Raw genomic sequence first — 26,913 nt, forward strand, 5'->3', positions numbered from 1 at the left:
ATAAAACAAAAGAGGAGGTTAATAAAAAGGGAAGCTTCCCACATAAAAGTGGTCTCAAAAGTGGTCCCAAGTTGATGGGAGCCCACGTGTGTTTCTTCCCTTCAAACAATCCAACTTTAATTTTTTTTTTTTTAAAAAAAATTACCGTTGAATTAGTGTAAATATCAGTTAACGATTAAATTAGTGTAAATAGCAATTAACGATTAAATTAGTGTAAATAACGCTTTTTTTAACGTACTATAATTAATGATTTAATTCGATTAATTAAATGGTAATTATTTAATTATAATACCAAATTTTGATTTAATTAATATTATCTAATATTAATGTGTTGAATCAAATAATTTTTATTAATATTGGTGGAGTATGGAGAGTAGGAGGGAGAAAAGGTAGTGGGGTATGGAAAAGTAGGAGAGAGAAGGTAAATGGGGAGGTTAATGAATGTAGGTATGAAATTGTGAAATGGAAAGGTTATGTGATAAAGTTAGTGGAAAGTGATGTGGACCAATGAGAAGAGGGGAGAGAAAACCCATGAGTGTTGATGCTCTTACCACACCACTCGAGCGGGCCAAAACTCTCCCTCCTCTCAAACTAAAAATAATCCTGCTTATTCCAGCAAAGTTCTCTGTAAAACCCTCCCAAGCTCAACCTTCTAAAACACCACTACAGGCACCACCATGTCGCAACCACCGCCACCGTCAGACATCGTCAAAAATCGCTTTCTATCATTCCTAATATGGCAATCCATTCAATCCGCCGCCATTTTCATACTCACCAAAGCTTTACTGCTCTCCCCTTTCACCCCTAAACCCTACTTCCCCTCTCTCCTCGGTTGTGTCTCTCTCCTCGGCTTCCTCATTTCTATGCTCTTCTTCTCTATTTCCGTCCAACTTAACGCCACTCCTCAGTTCCGCCGCCACGCTTCCCCGCCGGAGCTCGCTCTCGGAATCGTCCGATTGGTTTTTTCCGGTTCGTCTTCCATCGACGAGGGTTTTGTCCATCGAGCTCGGTCTTCTCTGTGTATACTCGTTCTTATTAGTGTTTCATCTGTGTCGGGTTTTGCCGCGGTGGTTTTGATAGCTGGAAGTAGTTATTCTGGTTCTTTTTCTGGGTTGATCAGCTCATTGGGGCAACGAAGTGTTTTTGCCGGTTTGCTTTATGGGTTTTATTGTGTATTCTCTCAGCGCTTGGTGTTGGATTTCCCTATTGTTCAGGTGCCTTATGTACTGTTTAGATTGCATTGATTTTCCTGCTTTCTTCTTATTTTGATGAAATTTTAATTTCATATTGGATGTTTCAATATGATACTGTACTAGATGAGATAAAGATCTTTGGTTGGAATTGGATATGATATGAGGGTGCTTAGTTGAATGTGCAACCATGCTTAGATAATTAGATTAGAAAAAATTAGGGATGAAGTAATGAAGAGTTATATTGGAGGCATAGCTCGTAGCTTTGTATCAATGGTAAAATGCAAGGAGCAAGACTTAGATGGTTTAATCATGTAATGAGGATGGATGAAGTGATGAAGAGTTATAGGCCTTATAGCGGGGTATAGCCTTGTAGCTTTGCATGAATGGTAAGATGGCAAGATTTAGATGGTTTTATCATATAATGGGGTGGGATTTGTATAGATGGATTGAGCACTTAGTGAGAAATTTTGCTTGGACTGCAAGGGAAGAAAAGGTATGCCGTATGCCAAGAAGAATTGGAGGAGATTTAAATTTGCAGCCCATGTCTGATTGGAAAATATTAATTTGTTGTTGATCAATGGTAGATGTTAACTGTTCTTTAAGTTCAATGCTTCATGCATTTTAAACAAGATATTTAGTACTACCTCCGTTCCGCAATACATGATCATTTCTCATTTAGGCATTATTAATCAATCAACTCTGACAATCTTTCGTTCACCATTATATAACAAAAAACATAGTGAAGTGAGATCTTGTTAAATTCGTATTAATGCGAGGATTTCAAATATCAACTTTTTATAATTTTTACTTATATGCATTTAGAGATATTAATGTCCAAAGAAGTGTGTTGGAATACGTGTAAAAAGAAATCTTGCATATATTGTGAAACAGGGTAGTATAGCATACTGGTGGACTGTTGATCTGTATGAAGTTTGGTTGGAGAAGTGGAGTGAGTGAGGCTTGTGGAAGATTTGTTTATGAAGTGTAAAACACTCAATTTGGCTTTAGTGTTTGTTATGCGTTTTCGAGTGAAACCTCCTTATGACCAGTCTATGTCCCTGTTTAGATTTCCTGATTTTAAGCGAACTGGAAATATGTATTGATTAAAATTATTATTATTGATCTATTGAAAATTATTTTTTTTACAAATTAAAACCTATTGAAATGATTGAATTTGATATTTAATATTTAATGGTTAAAAGCTTAAAACTTATTTTACTTTCTTCAAAAAGAAAAAAACTCAATTTTACTGATTTCAACTGATTGCTTACTTTATTGAAACATTTTTTTTACTGGTTAAAAATTATTCAATTAAATACTTTGTTATTGACCAGTACCGAGTACGTCACCGCCGTGACGCATCGCATGATCCATTGCACCCATTTATCGGGATAATCCATCTTTCGAATAAGAGCCTCCAAGAGATTTCATCTAATACGGTCATAGGATTTATTTAGGTCAATTTGAAGACTGCATCAAGCCGGTTATCCTGCTTCTTTTTCTTGACCATATTCATCATCTCATAAGCCAATGAGCTATTGTCCTATAGAAAACGCCCTGCCACAAAGGCGTTCTGAAAATCACCGACTATATCCTTCATCACGGATTTCTGACGCCTCACTAGGCATTTCAAAATGATTTTGTAGGAAGTAAGACATAGGCTTACAGGCCTAAACTTCGCCACAAGTACCGGTTTTGGTGTCTTTGGGATAATGGTGATGAATGCCTCGTTCGTCTCGCGTAACATGAACTGTCGGTTAAGGAAGTTGTGGACTGCCTCGTATACTTCTGTTTCAGTGACATCCCACTTTTGGTGAAAGAAACTGGGTGGCACCCCATCTAGACCCGGGGATTTATCCCCTTCATGCTAAAAGCTGTTTGTTTAATTTCCTGCATTGAAAAGGGCATAGACAGTAAATCAAGTTGAGTGTTAGTTAAATTCGGGGCATCCTCCATCCATGAGTTCCACACGTAGGTGCCTGCTTGGGAGGCCTGACTCGCGGAGAAGAGGTCTGAGTAGAAGTTGTAGAATAGCTCCTTTATTTCCTCCGGTTCTGTGACCCAACTGCCCTCTCAGTTTTTGATGGCTCACATTTCATTACGACTCTTTAGTGAGCTAGCACACCTAAAAAAAGAGGTGTGTTGGTCTCCCGTGTCATCCTAAATTGTAGGGACTTTATTATATCAAGTTATACTCTTAATTGTTGATGTGGAGGTCATTACAGACTCATTTTCAATGTGTTTTTAGAAGTCAATTTCAAATCTATGGTTTATGAATAATGCACCTTTTAACCTCTTTTTGAAATAATCTTATTATTGTTTGTCAACAGCGTCCACCTTTTTTTAGCTATAAGATGGGGCTTCTTTCGGCTGTTAGACAAGCTCTAAAGCTTTCGGCTGCATCCTTCATTTTTTCAGCACTGTTCGTGGTCCTCTTGCCAAATCAGCGTAAAAGTTCGGTTGCTAGGCAATATTTTTCAGAGCATTTTATCTTTTACATAGGAAATTTTGCGGTTTTTCTCTCCTGGGAGCTGATACTTCATTTGCACAAGGTTTGTTCTTCACTACATCACTTAAGCTTATTAGATGCCATTGTTCTGTATATGATCAATTTTAAATTTCATTGTTAACTATCTTAATTTCGATACAAAACAAGACATTGTTGTTACTTCATATTCACGGAAATTTCAGAAGTGTTACAATATCTATTTGATATCTTTTCTTGACTGATTTAATTTGTGTAGTGAACCATTTGGAGTTTATAATTGTTTTGACATGTTAGTGGTTTCAACAATCAACTTAAGACATTGATACCTGGTTGCTCCATCAGGATGTGTGCAGTGAGCATGGTTCTTCTTTAATTAGTTTGTTTTGTCTTGTTGTTTAGCTAGCACGTTTTTGTCAATTGCTTGAGTTGATTTTTCACGGTTTTAGCTATTGGTTGCGAGAAGAATAGCATGCTCCAATCAGTTCGTTCATTCTACTTTTCAGTAAATGTAAAAACTATTGGCCAAACATACTTTTTGGTTTTGTTAGCTACATTAGCAAGCCAGAAGCTAATGAAGAGGCTGGCTTAAAGCCATTTGCCAAATAATTGCAAAATTTTATTGTCTTAACGTGGTATAAGCGTATGACATTGTCTTTCTTGAATTAGATCTTGTATCCACCATCATCTCAAATTACATGTGTCTAGAAGTGGTGGGACTGTTGCTATTTTTTCATATATTTGAATCCCGTATCCAACATAATCTCTGAAGTGTTTTATTATGATAGATTGATAGCTCTCTATTAGAAGTTATTGGTTGACTGATTTGACTTGTGCACTAAACAGTTTTTAGGTGCTTTATTAATTGAAATGTTCTTCTGGTCTCAAGTTACTTATGTCTGTTTGACAGGCATGACTTTCTAGTCTTCAATGCTATATCTAACCTTGCCTTCCTTGTTTTACCTCAGAAGTCCACCCCCAACTTTTCTTTCTTGGTTTTTTTTGGTGGTGGGGAGGGCTTCTTGTTTTGATTGACAAAATGGTGTAGAGATCCATTTGCTTGCAAGTTGCAACTGACTTATGTGTATACCTTTGAATTCGATGTCCTTAAATGCCTTGTTTAATAATTGAACACCTATTCACTGACCATGTTGCCTAGAGCTCGTTAACATTTATGGATTTGAGTTATACTTGCATATCCATGTGTATAGGTCCATTTTCTATATCTATGTTCATTATATGTAGGTTAATATATTTTTTTATGTCCAATTGTACCAATACTAAAAGATTCATACCATTGTTTTATCGTATTCTTATACAGGTTCTGCATACAAAGAGATTTGTGTTTGCTCCATCAAAAGGATCTGCTGCAGTGGAAACAAATCCCAGTGATTCACTTCTCGCTGCTTTGGAGGGCAGTCATCCTAGATCTCTGCTGCAGTATCTTGCGTATCTTGATTTATGCATGGTGTGTGGAAGTAACATTGAACCCTGGCGCCGGGCAGCCTTCTTTGAAGAAACTGGTGAGACTTACAAGAGAGTAGTGGCTGCGTGCATGAGGCCTTTAGAGCAGTTTGCTTCAAAGTTAGCTGAAGGCTTAACAAGTTCAACTGAGAACGTAAACAAACTATCGCATCAATTAAGCTCCCCAAATGAAATTATTCATAGCTCTGAGATTCTTGAATCATTTGGTAATTTCCAGGTAATCAAGCTTTTTCCTTTCGTATTTGATGTGATTTATATCAAACTTGTGTATGCAACGATATGGTGAACCTTCATGTTTCCGTCTTTGATAACTTGTTCTTTGGGAAGATTCTTTGACAGATTTCTTCCTACATTACATAGTGCTATTTGAAACTGAAATGTGAATACAAAATTACTCGAAATACATGAAGTTCTAAATGTTATATTTTCCAAGGTTGAACTCCCATATGAGGCAATGTTGTTAGTCTTGTTATCTGTTAAGTCCTTTCCTTATATAGCTTTTCTTTTAAAAACTGTTTTGATGTAGGACCTTGGAGGTCTTGTGTAAGTTAAATATTTTTCATTTCACTACTTGCCCTTTCAAAAATGATTTCTCCAGCATTTCTATAACTACCTCTCCACAGATGGGAAAAAGGTGAGAGAGAGAAGGGGGGTGGGGATAGGTAGGTATGTGATCTCAATACTTGGGGGTAGCAGGTATGGGACTTAGGTAATTAGGGAGGGATGAGAAACTTGGGGGCATAAGGTTCCATACCTCAGTTACCACAACTAAAGACCTCATCAGATTTATTGGCAGATTTATTTGAATCATGAAATATGACAAGGGTGCTTTCTGCTCCAAGTTCACTTCATTCCAAACTTACTCTACCTTATATTACCGTGATGCTACTAACATTAGAGGCGGGGGATGCTTTCTTTGCGTGGTGAGTTGTTGTGAGCTTATTTAGGTTCAACCGTTCAAGTAGATATCAATTCAGTTTTGGTATTATTAGAAGCATCCAAATTGATATATGGAAAGAGAGATTTATTGCATTTTGGTGTCTTTTGGGTTCCTCTGTATAGTGAAAGGGTACATTGAAGGGCATGAACGATTTAAGTCCACGAACACAGATACAAGTACTCTACTTGAGAACTTATATCAATTGGGTATAGATTTAGTTACAACCGAGGCTACTTGAAGGTTTGATTAAACAAACCGAGTTACAAGTTAAAAAGCTATCTAATTAGAAATGTTTTGGCGAAGCCACATATTTTACTAGCTTAAACTTGAATGATGACAAGAAATTCGTTTAGTGATTGGTAAAAAATGACTAATGGTAATAACATTAATAAATTTATGTGTAAATTTACAATAGAAGTCCCGTACCAACTTCTATGGTCATTGTCAACCATTCCATTCAGCAAGTTTCACTTGTTTCTTCATTTATTTTAACTTCCATCTCTAATGTGGTAACAGACATTTTTTTCCTTTTTGGTAAAAACCACTTGTTTGGGAATGAAGTTATGTATAATTTAGGATGTACTTCCCACACGCTCCTTTGGGTATGTAGTTTAAGAAAATAGTAAGTTAGGACCATAAAGTGAGTTGTTTGAGTAAAGTTAGTGGAATCATTTTATAATTTTAGAAAATCGGACATGTGAGGGTGGGGGAAAGTTACTTTAGGTACATAGTTTAAGAAAATATTGATTAGTGACCTAAAAGTGAGTTGTTTAATGTAAAGTGAAGGGCTCGTTTGGTATCGATTTTTGTTTCCAGCTTTTTGTTGTCAGTTTTTAAAATTAACATGATTACTATAAGTATGATTATTTTTTAGTTCATGGTTCAATATAAATCAGATGACTTATAAAACCTAAAAATCAAAAACTGGAAACCGGCAGGCGGCAGTGATACCGAACGAGCCCGAAGTTAGTGGAGTCATTTTATATTGTTAGAAAGTGATGTGAGAGTGAGGGAAGTTAATGGGCCATGGTAGGTGAGGTAAATACATTCTAATAGCTGTCTGTCCTTTCCAAATAAGTAAGTATGTCAATTATTCTGTAACAGCCAAAAGAGGGAAGTGTGTAAGTTATTCTAAAACGGATGGAGTAATTTATCTTACAAAATTAGGTGTGAAATTATTACCAGTGCTGCTATTTACTACTGGAGAATAGAGGGGCTGTGAAGGGTTTCTAAATAAACACGCAAAAAAAGAGATAGTACAAGTAAAAAACAAATAAAGCTTAATATAAGAAGCATAATCCCGCAAACTAATTTAATAGATTACTTGGATGGCCATTTATGAAAACACAAGAAACGAAAGGGTTTTAACACTCATTAACTCCAGTTAAACAATCCAACTCTTGATAGTCTGCCTGTCTTATTGACTTACCGTCCTAAGTAACTAACTCGTAAACAAATAATCCTAAACATATGGAACATATTGGATAATTGAATCAAAGCAATACCTCTATTACTTGGTAAATGGTAGGATGATAAGTAATAAGAAAGTGGCACAATATAGGAATCCGATTGTTAAGTTAGAGAAAGTGGGTCTTAAGATCCTTTAGTTTATGGTGTTTAAGTTGGTGGGTCAACAAAATTATGCACTAAATCAGTTCATGGGATTATGCTTCCTCAGTTTTTAGCATTATTTGTTATTTAACTTACACTATTTGCTGTTATGTAGTTTGTCTTTTTTTCAAATGAATCATGTAATTTCCATTTCTAGTCTTATCCCTCTCTCTTAATACTTCTTTTATATCACTTTTTCGTTAACTGGATGTTCTGACTGCTGTAATTCTGTAACCTCTTTGGCACTAAGGTAAGGTTAGGTATCTAGAATTATGTTAGGGTTCTGTGTGTGAGATGAATTAAATACTTCAGTTACCCTGCTGAGCTATTGTTTAAGTTTTCAGTGGCTTACCAAGGTGGATTATTCATGGTTTTTCATGCCTTTCTTTCCGGTCATGATTTTCTCGCTTTATTTCTTACTGTAATATTGTACTTTCTGGATTGGTGGCTATTATGATGGATACAGTGGACTTTAAAGTCCGAAACTCTTTCTGAAAGGTCAAGAGTGGTCATCGAATCCTACATGTAACATTTCATTGATAACTAACACTTAAGCACACACAAAATTATCCCCTCATGTGTTGGCCTTCATGGTGTTCCTTCTAGTCATAGTATGTATGTTATTTCCTATCATATCTTATAGTATGAAGTAAAGAGATAATTTTTTTGCAAAAAAAGAGAGAAATTTTAGTGCAAAATGCACCAAACACTACTAGAGGGATAATACACCCAAGTTTAAAAATGAAGGAAGAACAGAGTGCAACAACTTACAGTATCCAATCACCGTTGCAAAGATAGGAAAACAAGACATGGCATCCTTTCAGTATGTTACTAATTTGGTATGGTTGCATGTCTGAAAGAAACATAGATGTGTTCTGATAAATCTAATATCATCTGTGGCAGAATTACATGGTTGCGTGTTTTTTTTTTCTTTCTAATGGTCTATACTTGGTTTGAGTGGTTTTCTTTTGTAATTGGCAGAGTTGTCTGCGGCATCTCTAAGTATTCTTAATTCCTTTGTGGTATTTTGTGCAGTTGTATGCATGGTGTGCACAAGCTGTAGCATCTTTAGAAGTACACTCACATAAAGAAGACAGGTTTGGAGTTGCTCAGCTATCTGGGAGTCATGCTATGGTGTTATCAACGCTGTTGTCTTGCCTGGTTGCTGTGGAAACATCCATGGGAAAGAAGATAAATTTGCAATCCCCAAATCATATACTTGGTCCTGCTGGTATTAAATGGGCTACAAACAGCACAGCTAGAAGAGAAATTGCTACTGCCATGAACAAGAAAAGGGGTAGCCCTTCACACTCAAAGTCGTATGCATTAGCAGATGTGTTAAAGGTATCTATTTATTCAATAGTATCTGAATTTCTTCAAGAGATGCGCGCTAGTGCTAAAATAGGGGCTTTGGAGAAAGACTGGCTCAACAATACCAACCTTGTTTATGGATCTGCTGAGCTTCTAGTTCAAAAACTTGATTTCTTTCTTAATTTTCAAGCTAGCTAGGCACACACTTCAAATTTGATTCATATACGTCATATTCATGTCTTAATGGTAACTCCAAGAAGGTTTTGATATTGATTTATACGGAGTAGTGTATTGACGTTAGTTACGTAATGGGATGAGAAGAGCTTGTAAATGCTTTGAATGCTACTTGGTGACCTGTTGAAGTTCTTGTGCTTATGAAATCACCCTTGCATATTCTGGTTGTATTCTCATACAAGTAATAGTAATAGGAAAAATTTAACATAAATAATTCGAACTATAGCTGGCTTTCTCAAAATGATCCCAACTATATAACTACGTTTTTTTTAAGCTCACCATACATTAACTTACACTACAAACAAAAACAACTGGGCTATTACAACATAAATATTGTAACATTGTTGTCGGATACTTAAAATTCCCGATAAGGGTAGGAAATCGTAACCTAAATATTCCACAAAGAGGCTGACCACCTTGGAGGAAGTAAATACACCTATCAGATATGTATGGGTAAATACATATCAGGCCCACAAAAAAAGGTAAAATGAAAATTAAAAAGTTTTTTGGGGGAAAATGAAAATGTACAGTGTAGCAGACATGGCAAAAATGCCATGTTGGACCTGGCAACGTGGAAATTAATGATCTGCCTTACAATTCTGTTTGTTCTTCCCCAAATCGAGTTCTTCCCCAAATCGAGTTCTTGTTCTCTGGTTCTACCCCTATTGTTCTTCTCCTCTTGTTCTACTCCTCTTGTTCTTCAATTCAAAGAAAAATTAGGAAGAAATAAACAGAGAGCACACACAATCTCAAATTCATTAACTTTGGGGAAGAAACTTATCTTATGATATTTGTCAACAATTATCTAGATGAGTTCGAGGGAAATAGACGCTGAATCTGGGAGATTACTAAACGACGAAGAGGAGGCGTTCGAATAGAGGTGGAAACCTCAATCTTCCGATGAAGAAGAAGGTCTGAACAAGGTAAATGGAGCTTCTGAACCCAGAAAATTAGGTTTTTTTAGGTATTTAATTTCGTATTTTTTGTAATATATTATTGGTCTGAGTTCGCATTTAATTTCGTGCCTTCGAAATCGGGTTTGTGTAATTTCGTATTTAGCTATGATTTTTTCGGATTGCTATATTATTGTTTTGAGAGATTTGGTCCGAATGTGGAATTTATTGTGGTATTTAATGTAGGGACGAATTAATTGGTGACTAATATCAATGTTTATTGGGGATTAATAATAGAATGAAAATGTGGAATAATTACAATGTTTATTTGGGAATAATAATTGAATAATAATGATGAATTGTATTACTGGTTTATCTGTTGTGTATTTATTAATACTGATTAATAGTTATGTACTAGTAGTTGGGATGATAGTTGATGGGTAGCGGAATGTTATAATCCTATTATTATGCAAGCCAAATGAATTATCAATAATATATATATGTGACTGGTAGTCATGATTTATAATACTATATTGTTGATGTTAATTTTAGGATGGGGGTGATGGTTTCAAAACCCCCTCCAAGAAATTGGTATTGACTGCCTATGGGGAGGAAGAGGAAGTTCCTGAAGTGAAGGAGGGTATGGTTTTTCCCGATTGGGAGGCAATTGATGTTCAATTGAAGGCTTATGGTAGGCAAAAGGGTTTTTGTTTTGTCCGTCGTTGTGGTTCGCCGAAGAAATGTACTAGCAGTACTTTGTCACGGGATGGGTCTTAAACGGGAGTAGTAGTTAAATAGATGCGTAATTTTATGTGGACTTGTGAGTGATATGGGGTGCCTGAGAGGAAGCGGAAGGTTAGTGGTGTTTTTGGTTCATCTGATATCCAGGTTCATGTTGGTAGTGGGGTACGCAAGTCTAAGAAATGTGAATGTCCCGTACATGTGTTTTCTAGTGTTAATGAGATAGGGCAGTGGGTTATACGTAGGTCAGTCATGGGACACGCAAATCATCACCCAACCCCGGGTAAGTCCCGAACAATTGCTTCGTTCTTGAAGAAGTTCATTGAAGATAATCCCCATGTAAGTCGGGAATTTGAGATTTGTAGGAAATCTGGCCTGGGGACTAATCAAGTATATAATTTGATGTCAACGCGAAGGAATGGTAAAGCGCACATGCCCTTTTCCCAGAAGGATATTCATGATTACCTTGCCAAAAGGAAAAAGGAAAAGACGAAAGGCGGTGATGCAAGGGCGATGTTTTCTTACTTTGAGAAGATGAAGGAAGATAATTCAGATTTTTTTCATGTCTTTAGGCAAGCTGATGGTGGTAGTTTGCAAGATGTTTTTTGGGTAGATGCTCATATTAGAGCGACGTATGAGGAGTTTGGTGATGTTGTGTGCTTTGACACTACCTATTTGACCAATCAATACAAAATGCCATTTGCGAATTTTGTAGGTGTAAACCATCATGGGCAAAGCATATTACTTGGTTGTGCGTTGGTTTCTCGCGAGAATGCCGACACCTTTGAGTGGATATTTAGTCATTGGTTGGAGTGTATGGGAGGCAAAGCCCCAATAGGGATATTGACCGATCAGGATGCCGCGATGAGGAAAGCATTACGGTCAACCATGAGTGAAACAATTCATAGGTGGTGTCTATGGCACATTGCGCAGAAGTTTTGTAGGAAGATAGGAAAGAATGAGGAGTACCTAGATTTGAAGGAAGACTTGGAGCATGCAATTTATGACAGTCTCGATGGTGATGAATTTGAAATGAATTGGGCAACCGTGATGGAACGCTACAACTTGTCAGAGAGTGAATCCGATTGGCTTGAAGGTTAGTAGGATTTGCTTCCGGGTAGATGTGAATATGATTGTCTTTATAAAATGTTGATTTGTTGATCACCTTGTTGATAATGATAAAATACAAGAACTTGTTGATAAGTTGTTTTGCACAAATGAGATATTTTCCACTAACCTGATCAGTTTTATAGAGAATTGATCCGATCCGTTTTATAGATTAGTTGCACCAAAGTAAAAAGATTACATGTTGAAAATAGTTTGTGCACCACCTGGTTATGAGTACATGTTGAAAACAGATCAAATGATGGGTACCCTACTTTTATGAGCTTCCCAATCCCATTTTGTTGATGTTGTTAGTTTGTTGATGCCTGGTCTGCACAAACTGATCTGATCCATGGTCTGTGCAATATGATATACACAATATGATCTGATCAGTTTATGCACAAACTGATCCCTGGTCTGCACAACCTGATCTGATTAGTGTATGCATAAACATGGTCTGCATAACCTTGTTTGTGCATAGACTGATCTGATCTGATCAGTTGTCCATGATCAGTCTATGCACAAACATGGTCTCCACAAACTTGTCCATTATCTGATCAGTTTATGCATAAAGTGATCCATGTTCTTTAATATGCAAACCTGTTGTTATTTAATCCATGATCTGATCAGTTTATGCATAAACTGATTTTGAGTTCTCACCCTTGTTTGAAAACATTATAAACATTACAACTTGTTCTATGTGTAGATATGTACAAGGAAAGGATTATGTGGGTCCCTGCCTACCTGAAGCATTTATTTTGGGCCGGAATGAAGACGACACAACGGGTTGAAAGCATAAATAGTTTCTTTGACTGTTATGTTGATAAACATACTGCTTTGTATGAGTTTGCTAAGTCTTACTGCGAAGCAATGGAGGGAAGAGAAAATGCGGAAAGTAAGGCTGATGAAAGTACGGCGAGAAATATAAGGCAAATTCTTACTGGATTTCCAATTGAAGAAGTGTTCCAGAAATGTTATACTGATGCTAAGTTTAATGAGGTTCAAAGAGAGTGTACTAAAATGCTGTATGTGAATTGTGTTAGAAGGAAGATGTTGGATGATGCTCTGGAGGAGTATGAGCTTGAGGATAGGGTGTGGGTAAAACCTAAATACTCTAGGAAGGAGATCCTAACGAAACGTAAGATAAAGTATGTCGCGACGTTTAATTATTTGACCAAAGAAGTTAGTTGTCAGTGCAAGCACTTTGAATGCCATGGAATCATGTGTAGGCACATGATGCTCTTGTTTGGTTTAAACAACCAAACAGAAGTTCCCGAAAAATATATACTTCGGCGTTGGAGGAAAGATGTTGAACGGAAATATACTAAGGTGAAGGTGATGTACCATGACCCCTTGAAGACAGAGGCTGTTTGCAGGTGAGATCCATTCCACTTTTGATTTGTTAAAAAATCAAGTTTGTTATGGTTACTTTAGGTGATTATTTATATGTTTTGGCCATGCCATGTAGGTATGATAAGTTGCAAGTGTTGTTTGATCCCATTTGTAAGAAGGCTTCCAGTTACAAAGAAACTGTTGACATAGTTGTAGAGATATTTCAGTTGTTGGATATTCGGTTGGATGAGAAGATATCCATGCTTGACAGGCAGAATGATGTTACCCAAAGTGAGGAGTTGATGTTGGGAACACCATCTTCTGTATGTCTAGAGAAGGGTATGACTGAGGTAAGCCCTTCTTTAGTGGGTGAATTGCTCCCGGTATGACGTTGCATTGCAGTCTTTGATTCTCCACTTAGAACTGAACATGAAGGTAGTTGTGTTGGTGGTGAAAGTGTTCCTAGGAGTGTAGAGTATCAGGGTCTTGATTCCGGAAGTAATGATGGATATGGTTTTCCGTCTGGTAGCGTAGATGGGGTTACTCCCCTGTTGGATCCCTTTAAGCCTCCTGCACCTGATCATAGGACTACTAGCTACAGGTTCAGGTCATGTACCGAGTATCCAAAGAGACCTCCAATGAAAGAACAGATGAACCTGAACTGTGATTATTGTAACAAAGATGTGACTCAAACTGATGTTGCTGCTGCTGCTGCTGCTGATGATGATGATGATGCTACTCAAATTGATCAGGGTCCGTCTTATCCAGCCTCGGAGAAGCCGACTTCGAGGAAGGCAGCAGCTCCGAGGAAGCCAGCAGCCCCAAGGAAGCCTGCTGCTCCAAGGAAGCCGGCTTCTCCAAGGAAGGGCAAGAAGGCCTTGGAATAGGCACACCCACAACCTCCTAGCGAGTCGGAACAGGGACCCCCCTGCCACGCACACAACAAGTACAGTTTACTATAGTTATTTTTTTACACACGTGCTTTTATTCCCATTTTGATGTTTAAAATACATCAATTTATCAGGTTTTACAACAAAGTCTTGGTGGTATACAAATGTTAGATGGAACCATACGTTACTTTTCTAAGCCGGCAACCCTCTTACCCCCTGGATATGTCCATCACCCCCCACAATCTCATCAATCAACCTATGTTCAACCCCAACAGTCTCAACCACGACCTTACGTCCAACCCCAACAATCTGAACCACGACCCTATGTTCAACCACAACAATCTCAACCACTGAGCTATGTTCATCCCCAACCAATGCATCAACAAACGTTTGTTCATCCTAAACAACAACGCTATTTTCATCCTCAACATCCACAAGAACGACGGTATATTCAACTACAACAATCACAACAAATGTTTGCTGATCAATCCCAATCTGAAGTCTGTGCCGGGTCTGTGAACGGACCGGTAGGTGGATTTTTTGAACCTGTGGTTGGTGGTGGTGGTTACGTTGACCAAGGTTCTTCGAAGGTTATATCCTTTTCACAGCAGATGCGTGAGGTGAATGCGGTGAATCTAGCCAGGCTTTCGGTTTGGGTACCCCATACCAGACGAGTGTTCGAGGACCCGGCTCTTCCACCCCATTTGATCCAAGGCCAGCTGTTTCTGGTGCCTCTACTTTGTCAACCACTCAGTTGCCTCTATTTATCCGTAATCTTGTGTCTAGTGTTAAGGAGATGTAGGATGATATGCCAAGTTTGTAGTTTATTAAACATTTGGATATTTGTAAGTGGGCCAGCCCATTATAAGTTGGAATAATTTACCATTTGTTGTTGAAGTTGTAATAAAGTGATGTGAATTATTTACATTGAAGTTGGATTGAATCTCTGTTATTTTATTCTGTAAATTATGGATATTTGTAAGTCAGCCCATTAAAAGTTGGAATTATTTACTATTTGAGAATTTTGGTTATTTGTAAGTGGGCCAGCCCCATTTAAAAGAGGGTATAATTATTTACAAGAATCAAATGGGCTACAATTAATTAATGAACTACAAATTAGTTGGTTACCATCACTATTGATTTTGTAAAACGTATTATTTTAATGTTAAAAGTATCATTTAAATGTTAAGAGTACCATTTAAATGTAAAAAGTACCATTTAAATGTAAAAATTACCATTTAAATGTAAATAGTACCATTTGAATAAAAAGAGTACCATTTTAATAAAGAAGTACCATTAGACTATAAAGAGTACCATTTGAACATAAAGGGTACCATTTAATTATAAAAAAGGACCATTACATCAAATAACCAAAGTTAAACATAAAACTAGTCATCTTTATGCACGACCATCTCTATTGGCATACTCCCCACGCTCTAACCTTTGTTGGTAACATACAAGATTAGGTGGCGGAGTTAGACTATGACTAGGACACACACCAGTGACGTTAGTGTCCGGGAGCGCATAGTAAGGGTTCGAGTCAACTAGCCATGTGATCTTTCCACCGTACGGTCCATAACCGTAATCAAAGTAGGATATACGTCGGATGGCATTAAGGTTCAATTAGGGAGATGGAGGAAGTTCCCTAAGATTATCTGTGGCAATACCAACACGACGTGCTATCCTGTTGACAATTCCACCGATCGTAAGCCTTTCCAGAGATATGTCACCCACGTTATTGGAATCCCTCCACATCCGCCTCCATTTTATGCGTAGCTGATAAAGGTAGTGAATAAGCCAAGCCATGTGTCTGGTGGGGTGAATGTCCTTGGATTCCATTTACCGTGGACCATCAAGAATAAGTAATACAAATCTTCCTCGTACACCCTGTCGAGTTCCAAGTCCCGTGCGAAGAAGGTGCATGCCATAATTTTGAATGCCATCCTAATGGATGGGTTATGAATTAGTGTTGCGCAGGGTGTTTCAGGATCAAATCGTGGCAGGATTGTAAGCGATTCCCAAAACCTGTGTGGATTGTACTGAGGGTGTCTTGGTGATTTTGGTTTGCAATCCGTACTTTGCCAACCGAACATACCTTGCAACTGTGTTTTCGTCCGGGTGTAATCTTGATTTCTAAGACGGAAACCGGCAATTGGGTGGTCATCGAACAGAGCAGATGGGTGGGAGCAGTAGTCGTATTCGTGACGTTGACGGTGGTTGCATGTGCGGGGGTTGAATGTGTACAAGAATTGAACGGTGAGCCGGTCGTAGCTTTTAGTCGGCCTTAGGGCGTGATCCCAAAGGTCTACAGCACTAAGTAATTCTCTAACCTCATCCAGGATCCCCATCATTGCAAGGGAGGTAACATCTACACACATGGTGGGGAAGGATTGAGGTCTAAAGGGGTCCATATTGGGTTGGAGGTTTTTTTTATTGATAATATTGAATAATGTTGTAGGATTGAGGTTTTGATAACGATGAATGGTATGGAGTAATTTATATTGTAGAGGATGCTATGTATATTACACGAAAGTTCACCCATTGCATGGAACATGGTAAATGTCCATTGAAATCTGACATTGTTTGTGCATGAGTTGCCAAATATTAGCTTGGGAATTTGTGGTGATGCAAAATAGTGTGCATGCAAATTTGTGGCAAGTAAATGTGCATGCAAAATTAGCAATTTTGTGGCAAGTAACTAGGCATGCGAATTCTAGGCCATGCCATTGTCTTGTCCAGTCAATCGAGTAATCAGTTAGCAATATCTACGAAATTTAATAAAATTGAATGGCATGGTCATACGCAATATGAATATAATATTAGGCACTAAATAATCCGATACATTAGGAGAAAATTAGCATGTTCAATTACAACAGAGATATTACCTTAATACACTAGTAGACGGATTAATATATGTTAGTCCTTAGAATAATAATAGGGTAAACGCGACATTTAACTTAAGATAAAAACAACATTAGGGAAAGTGCGACTATAGTGACGATGAAAGGCACGAATATCCAACAGCCTAGTCCACCCCCGATCTTTGCATCTTAAGCATGATGTATTGGGTCTGGACCTTTCGGGCGGTGGTATTTGCTTCAGCAATGTTACCTTTGTAGGAAGCCAGGTCTCTTTGGAGTTTCTCTTTGTCGGAAACCAAATTCAGTATCACTTGTGTTTGCAGTGCTATTGGATCGTCAACATCAACCCAATGAAAGTATGTACAACCCCTTCTACCGGTTTGAGGGTCGTAGTCGGGACAAGCCACGAACCTCCGCCCTGGATTATCATTCGTCCACGCTCTAATGGTACTCATGCCATACCCCCAATCACAACGCTTTGCAATTGGTAGCACGGGTGGTGGCGAAGAGGATCCTACAATTTGACCTAGGAACAAATTGAACAAACATATACTTGTTAGAACAAGTATTATATTCACTATAATATTTGATAGAACAAGTATTATATTCACTATAATACTGTTTATTAGGAATCAATTATCCCATGAATTAATTCCGAGTATTCAAGCCACCCCTAAATTTAATTAAAAATTCTGGATTTTGTAACAAGTTATGTATTCCCATTTCCATTAATTCTCACATGTTAAACTTTCCAGAAATAAAAATTGAATGAAAGTCAAACCACCAACCTAGTTATCATAACTTCACAAACATTTTCCTAGAATTTTCAGAGATGTTACAATTTTCCTAGAAATTCCAGAAACTCCAAAATTCGCAGAATTTGAGTTACAATTTTCCTTCAACATATTTCCAGAATTCCACATGTCATCATAATTTCAGTTACAATTATCCTAGAACCCATTTTTTAAGATTTTATTTAGAGTGTTTGTCCCATGAAATCAAAATTTTGACCCAAGCACACGTAATCGAATTAATCTAAACAAACCATTAAACAAACAACTACACAAATGTTACTAATTTACGAGAGTATCACAATTTACAAATAAGTCTCTAATTGAACAATTAACGAACAAGGAATTCCATCAAATTATAATTTAAACGAAACATAAATGATTGATCTTAACAATTAAATGGCAATGGAACAATTATTTACCTCCCATCTGGTGAATGTGGTTAGAGATCGAGAGCAAGAAAGAGAGATAACCCGAACAGAGAGAGTAAAAGCAATAGAGAGTTTGGGCGGCTAAGCACAATTGCAATTGTATTTGTAAATGAACCGTAATTAGGGTTTAGTTTTGAATGTGGGTCAATTCAAATGGGCCATGGTGGTGCAGTCACCTTTTAACCCCACACCCCAAATGTAGTCAATTCCAAACTTTGACTTTCACTATTTTGTTACAGTACTTGTTGCCAGTCTTGTTCAGACGTTTCCACGAGTATTAAAAAAATGTGCCCCTGCCTCTACGTGTCAGATTTGTCAGATTTATACAGTTGCCAGTCACAGATTTGGGATAAGTCCAGTTCTCAACGGGAACAATTCTCATGTCAAATATGAAAAGCAAATGGTATTTCATTTTATTCAAATGGTACTACAATATAACAAAATGGTAGTGATTTTTGACAAAATGGTAGGTGCATAAACTAATAACGTCGTGCATAACATTTATTTAACATGGTACACGAAATTGTTATCCCATCCCGATACACGCAACATTCTGGTACATAGACTAGTCTTCTTAAACGTCTCCTTCCAAAGGGGAAAACACTTTTACACGAGACGCATAGACACCTCCTTCCCAATCGTCTTCCATTTCAAAGGCACACACGTCACCTTCCTCAATGTTATTACAAAGCCACTTAGTCATAGTAGTAAAACCTGTTAGCAAACAGATGTTATTGTAAAAGTGAAACTTGGCGCCATAAAAAGGACCGTGACGATTCATAAGGACAACTTTCGACTTTCCCGGTCTAATGTGTTGCATCGCGAATTCCCTTGGTATAGTCTACAAAAACATTTATTACAAATAATTATGAAAAAAATATTGTTCACTTTACTATTAGTAATTAGATTGTGAAACGTACCAGGGTGCCGGACTTCTAATAAGTCTCGCTTAATTTAATTGCGAAATTAGGAAGTCTTGAATACTTCAAGTAGCATTGCGCATTAGGAGTATTCCTCATTAGTTAGCCACCGTGGTCTAGGCCCCCTTGTGGTTATGGTTGTTGGAATTTCCCCAACTTGACCATCATCTAGGCTCCTTCCACCCCTCGTAGAATATATCTTGAATGTCGTGTTGCCTACGTATGAAAATTCCAATTTATCCCCCGCCATGTAACTATTACCTTCGATGAAGTTATTCCATCCATCCCTGAACGTCATACTCCCTTCTGGTAAAAAGGAGAAGTCATGATTAGGGGATATTGGGGGGTGCGAGACTATCTGTATTTCCCACTCTGTCTGAATTGACCCGTCTTATGGCTATGGTGGAGATGTACTGAATTCCCAGTATATACATTGGCTCTCTCGGTACCGGCTGTATGGTAAAATAAATTAGGTAGTGTTTAATAAATTAATAACAAAATAAAACAATAAATATAAATTAGCTAGTGATTAACAAATTAATAAATAAAATAAATCAATAAATATAAATTAGCTAGTGATTAACAAATTATTAATAAAATAAATCAATAAATATAAATTAGATAGTGGTAAAATAATTAATAACAAAATAAAACAATACATATAAATAAGATAGTGGTTAAAAAATTAATAACAAAATAAAACAATATATATAAATTAGTGGTTGACTTAGTATCTTACCATAGAGATCATGTTCTGATTGTTGAGGGTGATACGAAAATAATATAACCATGTTCTTCCATTCAACATACTTTAATATTATAATGGTAGTTAAACGATACCTAATTATAAAAATGGTACTGGATAATATTATAATGCTAAATACAAGTATCCCGTGTTAATCTTTAATCGTATATTCCAAGATAATTCCAACTATGATATTTTGATTTCTATGACAATTCCAAACACTAAAATGTTCTTTCTCTAGGATAAGCCCAAAAAATTAAATATTCTTTCTCTAGGATAAGTCCAAAAACTAACATATTATTTCTCTAGGATAAGTCCAAAAACTAAAATATTCCCCCCCCTAATAACTCCAAACACTCATATATTCTGATTCTTTGGTTTGAAATGACATGCCTGACATGTCAACTCCAATTGCCATATCACGTGAGTCACCATTCACGTGAAACATATATTTTCACTGTATGTTGTTTGTCGTTTTCCTACAAACATGTAACATCCAGTAAATGGTATATGTGGACAACAAATGATACTTGTTTGGGCCAATTCAAATGGGCCGCGAAACTCAAATGGTACTTGGATAAACATAAATGGTAGTCAGACATTAAGAAATGGTACTTAAAAAACAGAAAATGGTACTTAAAAATTAATAAATGGTACTTGAACTAAATACTCGAATTAACTATTTGGTAGGACTACATGGAAACGATGGGTGATACATCAAGTTTTAATATGCAACTACGTAGTACATGAGTAACAAAGTAACAAATACTCTAAATTAAAGACGATTTAATCAATTTCATAAGCAACACTACTAATTTACGCATCACCACTTTCGTCTGACGACCAACCAGAATACGACTCAGCACCCGAGTCTAGGTCACTTACATACATTTTGTCGTTATATTTTTTCCAGCAATGTGTAGTTTTTCCAAGTGATCGATAGGATAAGTCGCATGGTCGGATGGTTAATAGTCCGATATTAAGTTCAGATTTTCCATCTCATTCATCCCGTTGACCTCAAACATTTTTCTTTTGAAAACCGCGTACTCCTCGTCATCTTCTAATATCTCCATTGGATCATTGGTGGAGAAATTCAACCACTCAACCACGGAACTCCATTGAACTTCTTCGTTGGGTTTAACACCTTCAAAATTTTGGCCTAGTAATAATATCCCCCAATAGTTTCCATTTAACTCCACCTCCTCCACTTGTAGGTTTATTGCCATCATTTCCCATTTCTGCATGGGCATGCTAAGCTCGAAAAACTTTATCAAATACCGATTAAAAATCGGAAACGTCCGACAGTTGACCAATATTGTGTGGAGTTTTTCAATGATGAACACAAAAGAAATTTTAAAATTTTGAAGGAGGTAAAACATAAACCCATATGCTTCCTTGCGGAAGTAACGGGCATTGCCAATCTTCATCGGGTTAAGAAAATGATAGTTGGGATGATAATCTATACCTTGTACCGCGTGGTTCCCACCTCTAGCAACCGTTGACATTTGAAATCCCTCAATGCAAGTCCGACTACGTCGTTGAATAGTTAGGTCAGCGATTACAACCTTCAAATCTTGATGTCCAAATTCCGTGAGCTCTTCAACCTTGGTTAACATATTTTTCTCTTTTTTTGAATTTTTCCTCAATTTAGAAAGAACCATATCTATACTATATATTAAAAGGCGTTTAAAAGAAAGTTTATGTGACACGTGGCGCTCTTCTTATGGCTGGTTTGCTCAATGTAATTTTCATATACATTTAAAAAAAAAATATCAAACATGGTTTGCATAAGGTTTGAACCCTTGACCTTGTGTTTAAACAATAAAGCCTTTACCACTAAACAATTACATGTGTTCATGTTATCATTACAAAAAAATATATATATATAAGTAAATGTGAATGTCATTAATGTGGTAACCCGGGGCATCGCCCAGACCCAAAAACTAGTTTCTCCCTACTTCTCGATTTTAAAAATGGATTTTTTCTTCAATTGAGACAATTGCATTATCATAATGTTACAAGTTATTTATAGAGTGCTCTTATTTATTAACAACTCGTAGTATTGTACAAAAAAGAACATCATTGCGTATAAAATGGTACTAAAATTGTCAGAAAATGGTATATGTTATCATTAAATGGTACATGTTATCACTAAGATTGTACACGTAATTGTAAATATGTTGGAATCTTTTACGTGTGATATTTGGTGACCATAAATCTGGTAGAGGTTGTAGGAAAATCTGCAACATTATCTACTAAATCTAATTATTGCTAAAATTTAGGAGAATCAAATCTAAAAGGACAATATTCTCTTTTGGACCACTCATTACCTAGTACAAGTACAAGTACAACCTATTACCCAATAAAGACAAATTGACTTTTGGACCCATGCATTATTCTCATTCTTTAAATCAAAGCTTCTATATAGTTGGACTTCAATTCTTTTAACACATTCCATTTCAATTTCCTTCCATCTTTTGCATTTTATTTTCTCTAAACCCTTAATTAATTTTCGTCCACTGAATTTCCTAATTTTTCCAAAATGAACAACCCATTTCATTTTCAATCAAGAAACCAAGTTCGCAACTCGAACTCCAACCGTCTAAATTATCACCCTAAAAATTGTCTTTACTTCGTCCCGGTACTCGGCCAACCATCTGAAAACAACATAAACAACACTTTATACTTCCATGATAATGATGCAGATCGTGGATTATGGAACCGCATTCCTATATTGCGTGTTATTCAAACGTTCAAGGAAAGCCCAATGATTATCATACCATCCTTCCAAGGAAGGTTCATGTTAACCGGGGACGGTGAAGTAAAACAAGCTTACATGACTTTAATGGAGGATCTCAAGGGTAATCATGCCGTTGAGTTGTTTGTCAAATGGTGTGTGGAAAACCACGACTTCGAAGACGAGCTCGTGCCTGATTTCGTAGTGGGTGTCATAGATCCGGTTCCTATCATCAACACGGAAGGCACTCCTGAGTATTGCCTCCCCCGGGGCATGGATAATCAGTGTCACCTTTTCATCGGTTCCTTCACCGACGCACTCCACGTGATGAAGGTTAACACCACTTTGACACACATCAATGTAGACGTATTCCATAAATACAGATGTAGAAGGAAGACTAGGTACCATTTAAGTTTAGGCATGTACCAACTTAAATGGTCCATGCCTTAACTTAAATGGTACTTGCTTTACGTAAATGGTACTTGCTTAACTTAAATGGTACTTTCTAAACTAAAATGGTACCTAGTCCTCCTTCTACAGCTGTATTTATGGAATATGTCTACATTGATGTGTGTCAAAGTGGTGTTAACCTTCATCACGTGGAGTGCGTCGTTGAAGGCACCGATGAAAAGGTGACACTTACTATCCTTGCCCCGGGGGAGGAAAGACTCAGGAGTGCCTTCCGTGTTGATGATAGGAACCGGATCTATGACACCCACCAAGAACTCAGGCACGAGCTCGCCTTCGACGTTGTGGTTTTCCACACACCATTTGACAAACAACTTAACGGCATGATTACCCTTGAGATCCTCCATTAAAGACATGTAAGCTTGTTTCAATTCACTTCACCGTCCCCGGTTAACATGAACCTTCCTTGGAAGGATGGTATGATAATCATTGGGCTTTCCTTGAATGTTTGAATAACACGCAATATAGGAATGCGGTTTCATAATCCACGATCTGCATAATTATCATGGAAGTATAAAGTGTTGTTTATGTTGTTTTCAGATGGTTGGCCGAGTACCGGGATGAAGTAAAGACAATTTTTAGGGTGATAATTTAGACGGCTGGAGTTTGAGTTGTGAACTTGGTTTCTTGATTGAAAATGAAATGGGTTGTTCATTTTGGAAATATTAGGAAATTCAGTGGACGAAAATTAATTAAGGGTTTGAACAAAGAGAAAATAAAATGCAAAAGATGGAAGGAATTGAAATGGGACGTCTTAAAAGAATTGAAGTCCAACTATATAGAAGCTTTGATTTAAAGAATAAGAATAATGCATGGGTCCAAAAGTCAATTTGTCTTTATTGGGTAATAGGTTGTACTTGTACTTGTACTAGGTAATGAGTGGTCCAAAAGAGAATATTGTCCTTTTAGATTTGATTCTCCCAAATTTTAGCAATAATTAGATTTAGTAGATAATGTTGCAGATTTTCCTACAACCTCTACCAGATTTTTGGTCACCAAATATCACACGTAAAATATTCCAGCATATTTACAATTACGTGTACAATCTTAGTGATAACATGTACCATTTAGTGATAACATGTACCATTTAATGATAACATATACCATTTTCTGACAATTTTAGTACCATTTTATACACAATGATGTTGTTTTTGTACAATACTATGAGTTGTTAATAAATAGGAGCACTCTATAAATAACTTGTAACATTATGATAATGCAATTGTCTCAATTGAAGAAAAAAATCCATTTTTAAAATCGAGAAGTAGGGAGAAATATGGTTCTTTCTAAGTTGAGGAAAAATTCAAAAAAAGAGAAAAATATGTTAACCAAGGTTGAAGAGCTCACGGAATTTGGACATCAAGATTTGAAGGTTGTAATCGCCGACCTAACTATTCAACGACGTAGTCGGACTTGCATTGAGGGATTTCAAATGTCAACGATTGCTAGGGGTGGGAACCACGCGGTACAAGGTATAGATTATCATCCCAACTATCATTTTCTTAACCCGATGAAGATTGGCAATGCCCGTTACTTCCGCAAGGAAGCATATGGGTTTATGTTTTATCTCCTTCAAAATTTTAAAATTTCTTTTGTGTTCAACATCTGTCTACTCCTCCCGCGAATTCCTTTTCCCTCCAAATTTTCTTGTATAAGGAAGAAGCCATCCTTACATATCCGGTACTCACACTTTGTGTTGCAACCAATGTGGCGTGACAATCTCGTTGGTCAGCAACAACCCCATCACAAGAAATCAGAATCACCCCACCAGGGCTACAACATACAATGTATCAACCAATTATTATATGTACTCATAATATACGTACTCATAGTATAGCAATTTAGGAAAATAATCAAACTAAGACTAGAATTATACCTCCCTGGATTTTTAGCCATGCTCCAATTACGAATAAAATCTATTAGGCGCGATTCCATTGCAGTTTTCCTACGAATGGTAGGTCTCGACACAAAATCAGAATCAATTCTAGTTGGTTTAATAACCCTCTTTTCCCCCGTTCCTGAGTTGTTGTCTTCCTTTGTGCAACTATGTTCACCTATTTCAGGTGGCCCTTTGCTAGTTATCGGGCCCGTAGAAGAACCACTGCTGTCGCAATTGATCTCATCATTCATCACTTCCTCTGCCACCTTTGTCACACCCGCTATCACTTCGCATACATCCCCAACTACATCATTTTGCACATCATCTTTTTCCCCAACATCATCTTGCACATCATTATTTTTAACTACATCGTTTATAACTTCATCATCATTAACTTCATCATTTTGAGCACCATAATTTTGCACATCAACATTTTCAACAACATCATTTTGAACATCAATCGATACCTCCACCTCCTTCCAACAACTTGGGTTGGACGTGGTACTAGAAAGCCCTGCTGCCCATGCCTAACCTCAAGCCCATGCCCAAGCCCAATCTCAAGCCCAATCCCAAGCCCATGATCCTGCACCTGCACCCGCCCGTGCCCAAAGCCACCAGCTTCACTGCCCCCTCCAACATCGACACCCCTTACACTTGCACCACCAGCTTCACTAACCCCCACACCTGCACCACCAATATCAATAACCCCTACCCCTACACCACCAGCATCCCTCCGTAACCCTACACATCTGGTAAAATCACCTACACCACCATATGTTGGAGGAGCACCAACACCAGCACCTACAGATCGACCATCAACAACCCCTACACCACCACCGGCACCTACAGATCGACCATCAACAACCCCTACACCACCACCTAGAACTCTTGTACCAAAATCTGGCTCCACTACAGAAGTACCAGATTCAAATACCTGTCCACCACTACCAAACCGATAGCCACCTCCGAATAATCCTGAGCCTATATCACAACCTCGAATAGACACAGCATCGAATATTAACCTCTCTAAATGAGGTTTGACCAATTGATATACCTTAAGAGGAAACAATACCAAAACAACAAAAGTAAAATCAACCAACCATTCTAAGTATCAAACAATATTATAAAAATATCCTAACATAATTACCTCTTGAGCCAAATCCGATACAATTGAAGCCCCCAAGTTTGCTTCTACCCGGCGGGACACCATGACAGGTTCTTGGTGAGTTGCTACACTTTTCTGACCTTCAGCAAAACTATACATCGCATGCAACCTCTTGCAGGACTTCCATTTTATAAAAGAAAAAATATATTTCTTAATTCATACAGAAACAGCCATCTAAAACAGGAACATGTATAACATACATTTCATTAGAATCTTACCGCCAATTTGCCAAAGTCACCATTTCTTCTCCTATCCTCTCCAATAGCCTTCTGACCGTCTTTGTCACTCCAAACCTTAACTCTAGGTAACACCTTCATTTGCAAAGGTGGAAGATCCAATAGATCTAGATAAAATATCTACAAAATAACAATTAAATAAAAATGCAAATAGATTAACGAATAAAAAATATGACAACTAATGAGAAAAACAAAAAATATTAGCTAAATATTAAACACATTATTCTTACCATTAGTCCAACGATGCAACCTCCACAACCACCGACAAATCCCTCTTACTTGAATTTCTCAGCGAATCTCTGTGACTGCTCCATTAACCACCCAAATACATATGAACACCAGTCATACTCTTCTGCATTCTCAAACACCGAAGCAGCTGCCACTCATTGGGATGACAAATTTGTAGACATTGTGGTGGGACAAAGAATATGTCCCAAAACAATAATCAAGAATGCAGCCCT

The 26,913-nt window shown here is 37.3% G+C and overlaps 2 protein-coding genes across 2 annotated transcripts; both read left to right on the top strand.

The window, feature by feature from the left end:
• The first annotated feature begins 553 nt into the window (after window positions 1–553).
• On the top strand, window positions 554–9,418 carry LOC110794147 (uncharacterized). Its single transcript, XM_021999090.2, has 4 exons — window positions 554–1,214; window positions 3,524–3,745; window positions 5,000–5,380; window positions 8,750–9,418. The coding sequence occupies exons 1-4, from the start codon at window positions 678–680 to the stop codon at window positions 9,221–9,223; spliced, it is 1,614 nt and encodes a 537-aa protein (XP_021854782.1). The 5' UTR covers window positions 554–677; the 3' UTR covers window positions 9,224–9,418.
• LOC110794148 (protein FAR1-RELATED SEQUENCE 5-like) lies at window positions 9,269–14,216 on the top strand. The gene is made up of 8 exons (XM_021999091.2): window positions 9,269–9,285; window positions 9,389–9,440; window positions 10,705–10,922; window positions 10,998–11,989; window positions 12,704–13,145; window positions 13,227–13,373; window positions 13,466–13,668; window positions 13,732–14,216. Exons 1-8 carry the CDS (start codon window positions 9,269–9,271, stop codon window positions 14,214–14,216), a joined length of 2,556 nt encoding a protein of 851 aa, XP_021854783.2.
• Window positions 14,217–26,913: the final 12,697 nt, after the last annotated feature.

The sequence above is a fragment of the Spinacia oleracea genome, chromosome 2, assembly GCF_020520425.1.
Source record: "Spinacia oleracea cultivar Varoflay chromosome 2, BTI_SOV_V1, whole genome shotgun sequence".
NCBI classification, from domain to species: domain Eukaryota; kingdom Viridiplantae; phylum Streptophyta; class Magnoliopsida; order Caryophyllales; family Amaranthaceae; genus Spinacia; species Spinacia oleracea.

Bases quoted from the DNA above. Each gene is read 5' to 3' on its own strand.
- LOC110794147 (XM_021999090.2), top strand. From the start codon at position 678: ATGTCGCAACCACCGCCACCGTCAGACATCGTCAAAAATCGCTTTCTA. The intron at 1,215-3,523 runs GTGCCTTATGTA...GTTTGTCAACAG, and splicing joins TGGATTTCCCTATTGTTCAG to CGTCCACCTTTTTTTAGCTA. The intron at 5,381-8,749 runs GTAATCAAGCTT...TATTTTGTGCAG, and splicing joins AATCATTTGGTAATTTCCAG to TTGTATGCATGGTGTGCACA.
- LOC110794148 (XM_021999091.2), top strand. The intron at 11,990-12,703 runs GTTAGTAGGATT...TTCTATGTGTAG, and splicing joins TGAATCCGATTGGCTTGAAG to ATATGTACAAGGAAAGGATT. The intron at 13,669-13,731 runs GTATGACTGAGG...GTTGCATTGCAG, and splicing joins TTCTGTATGTCTAGAGAAGG to TCTTTGATTCTCCACTTAGA.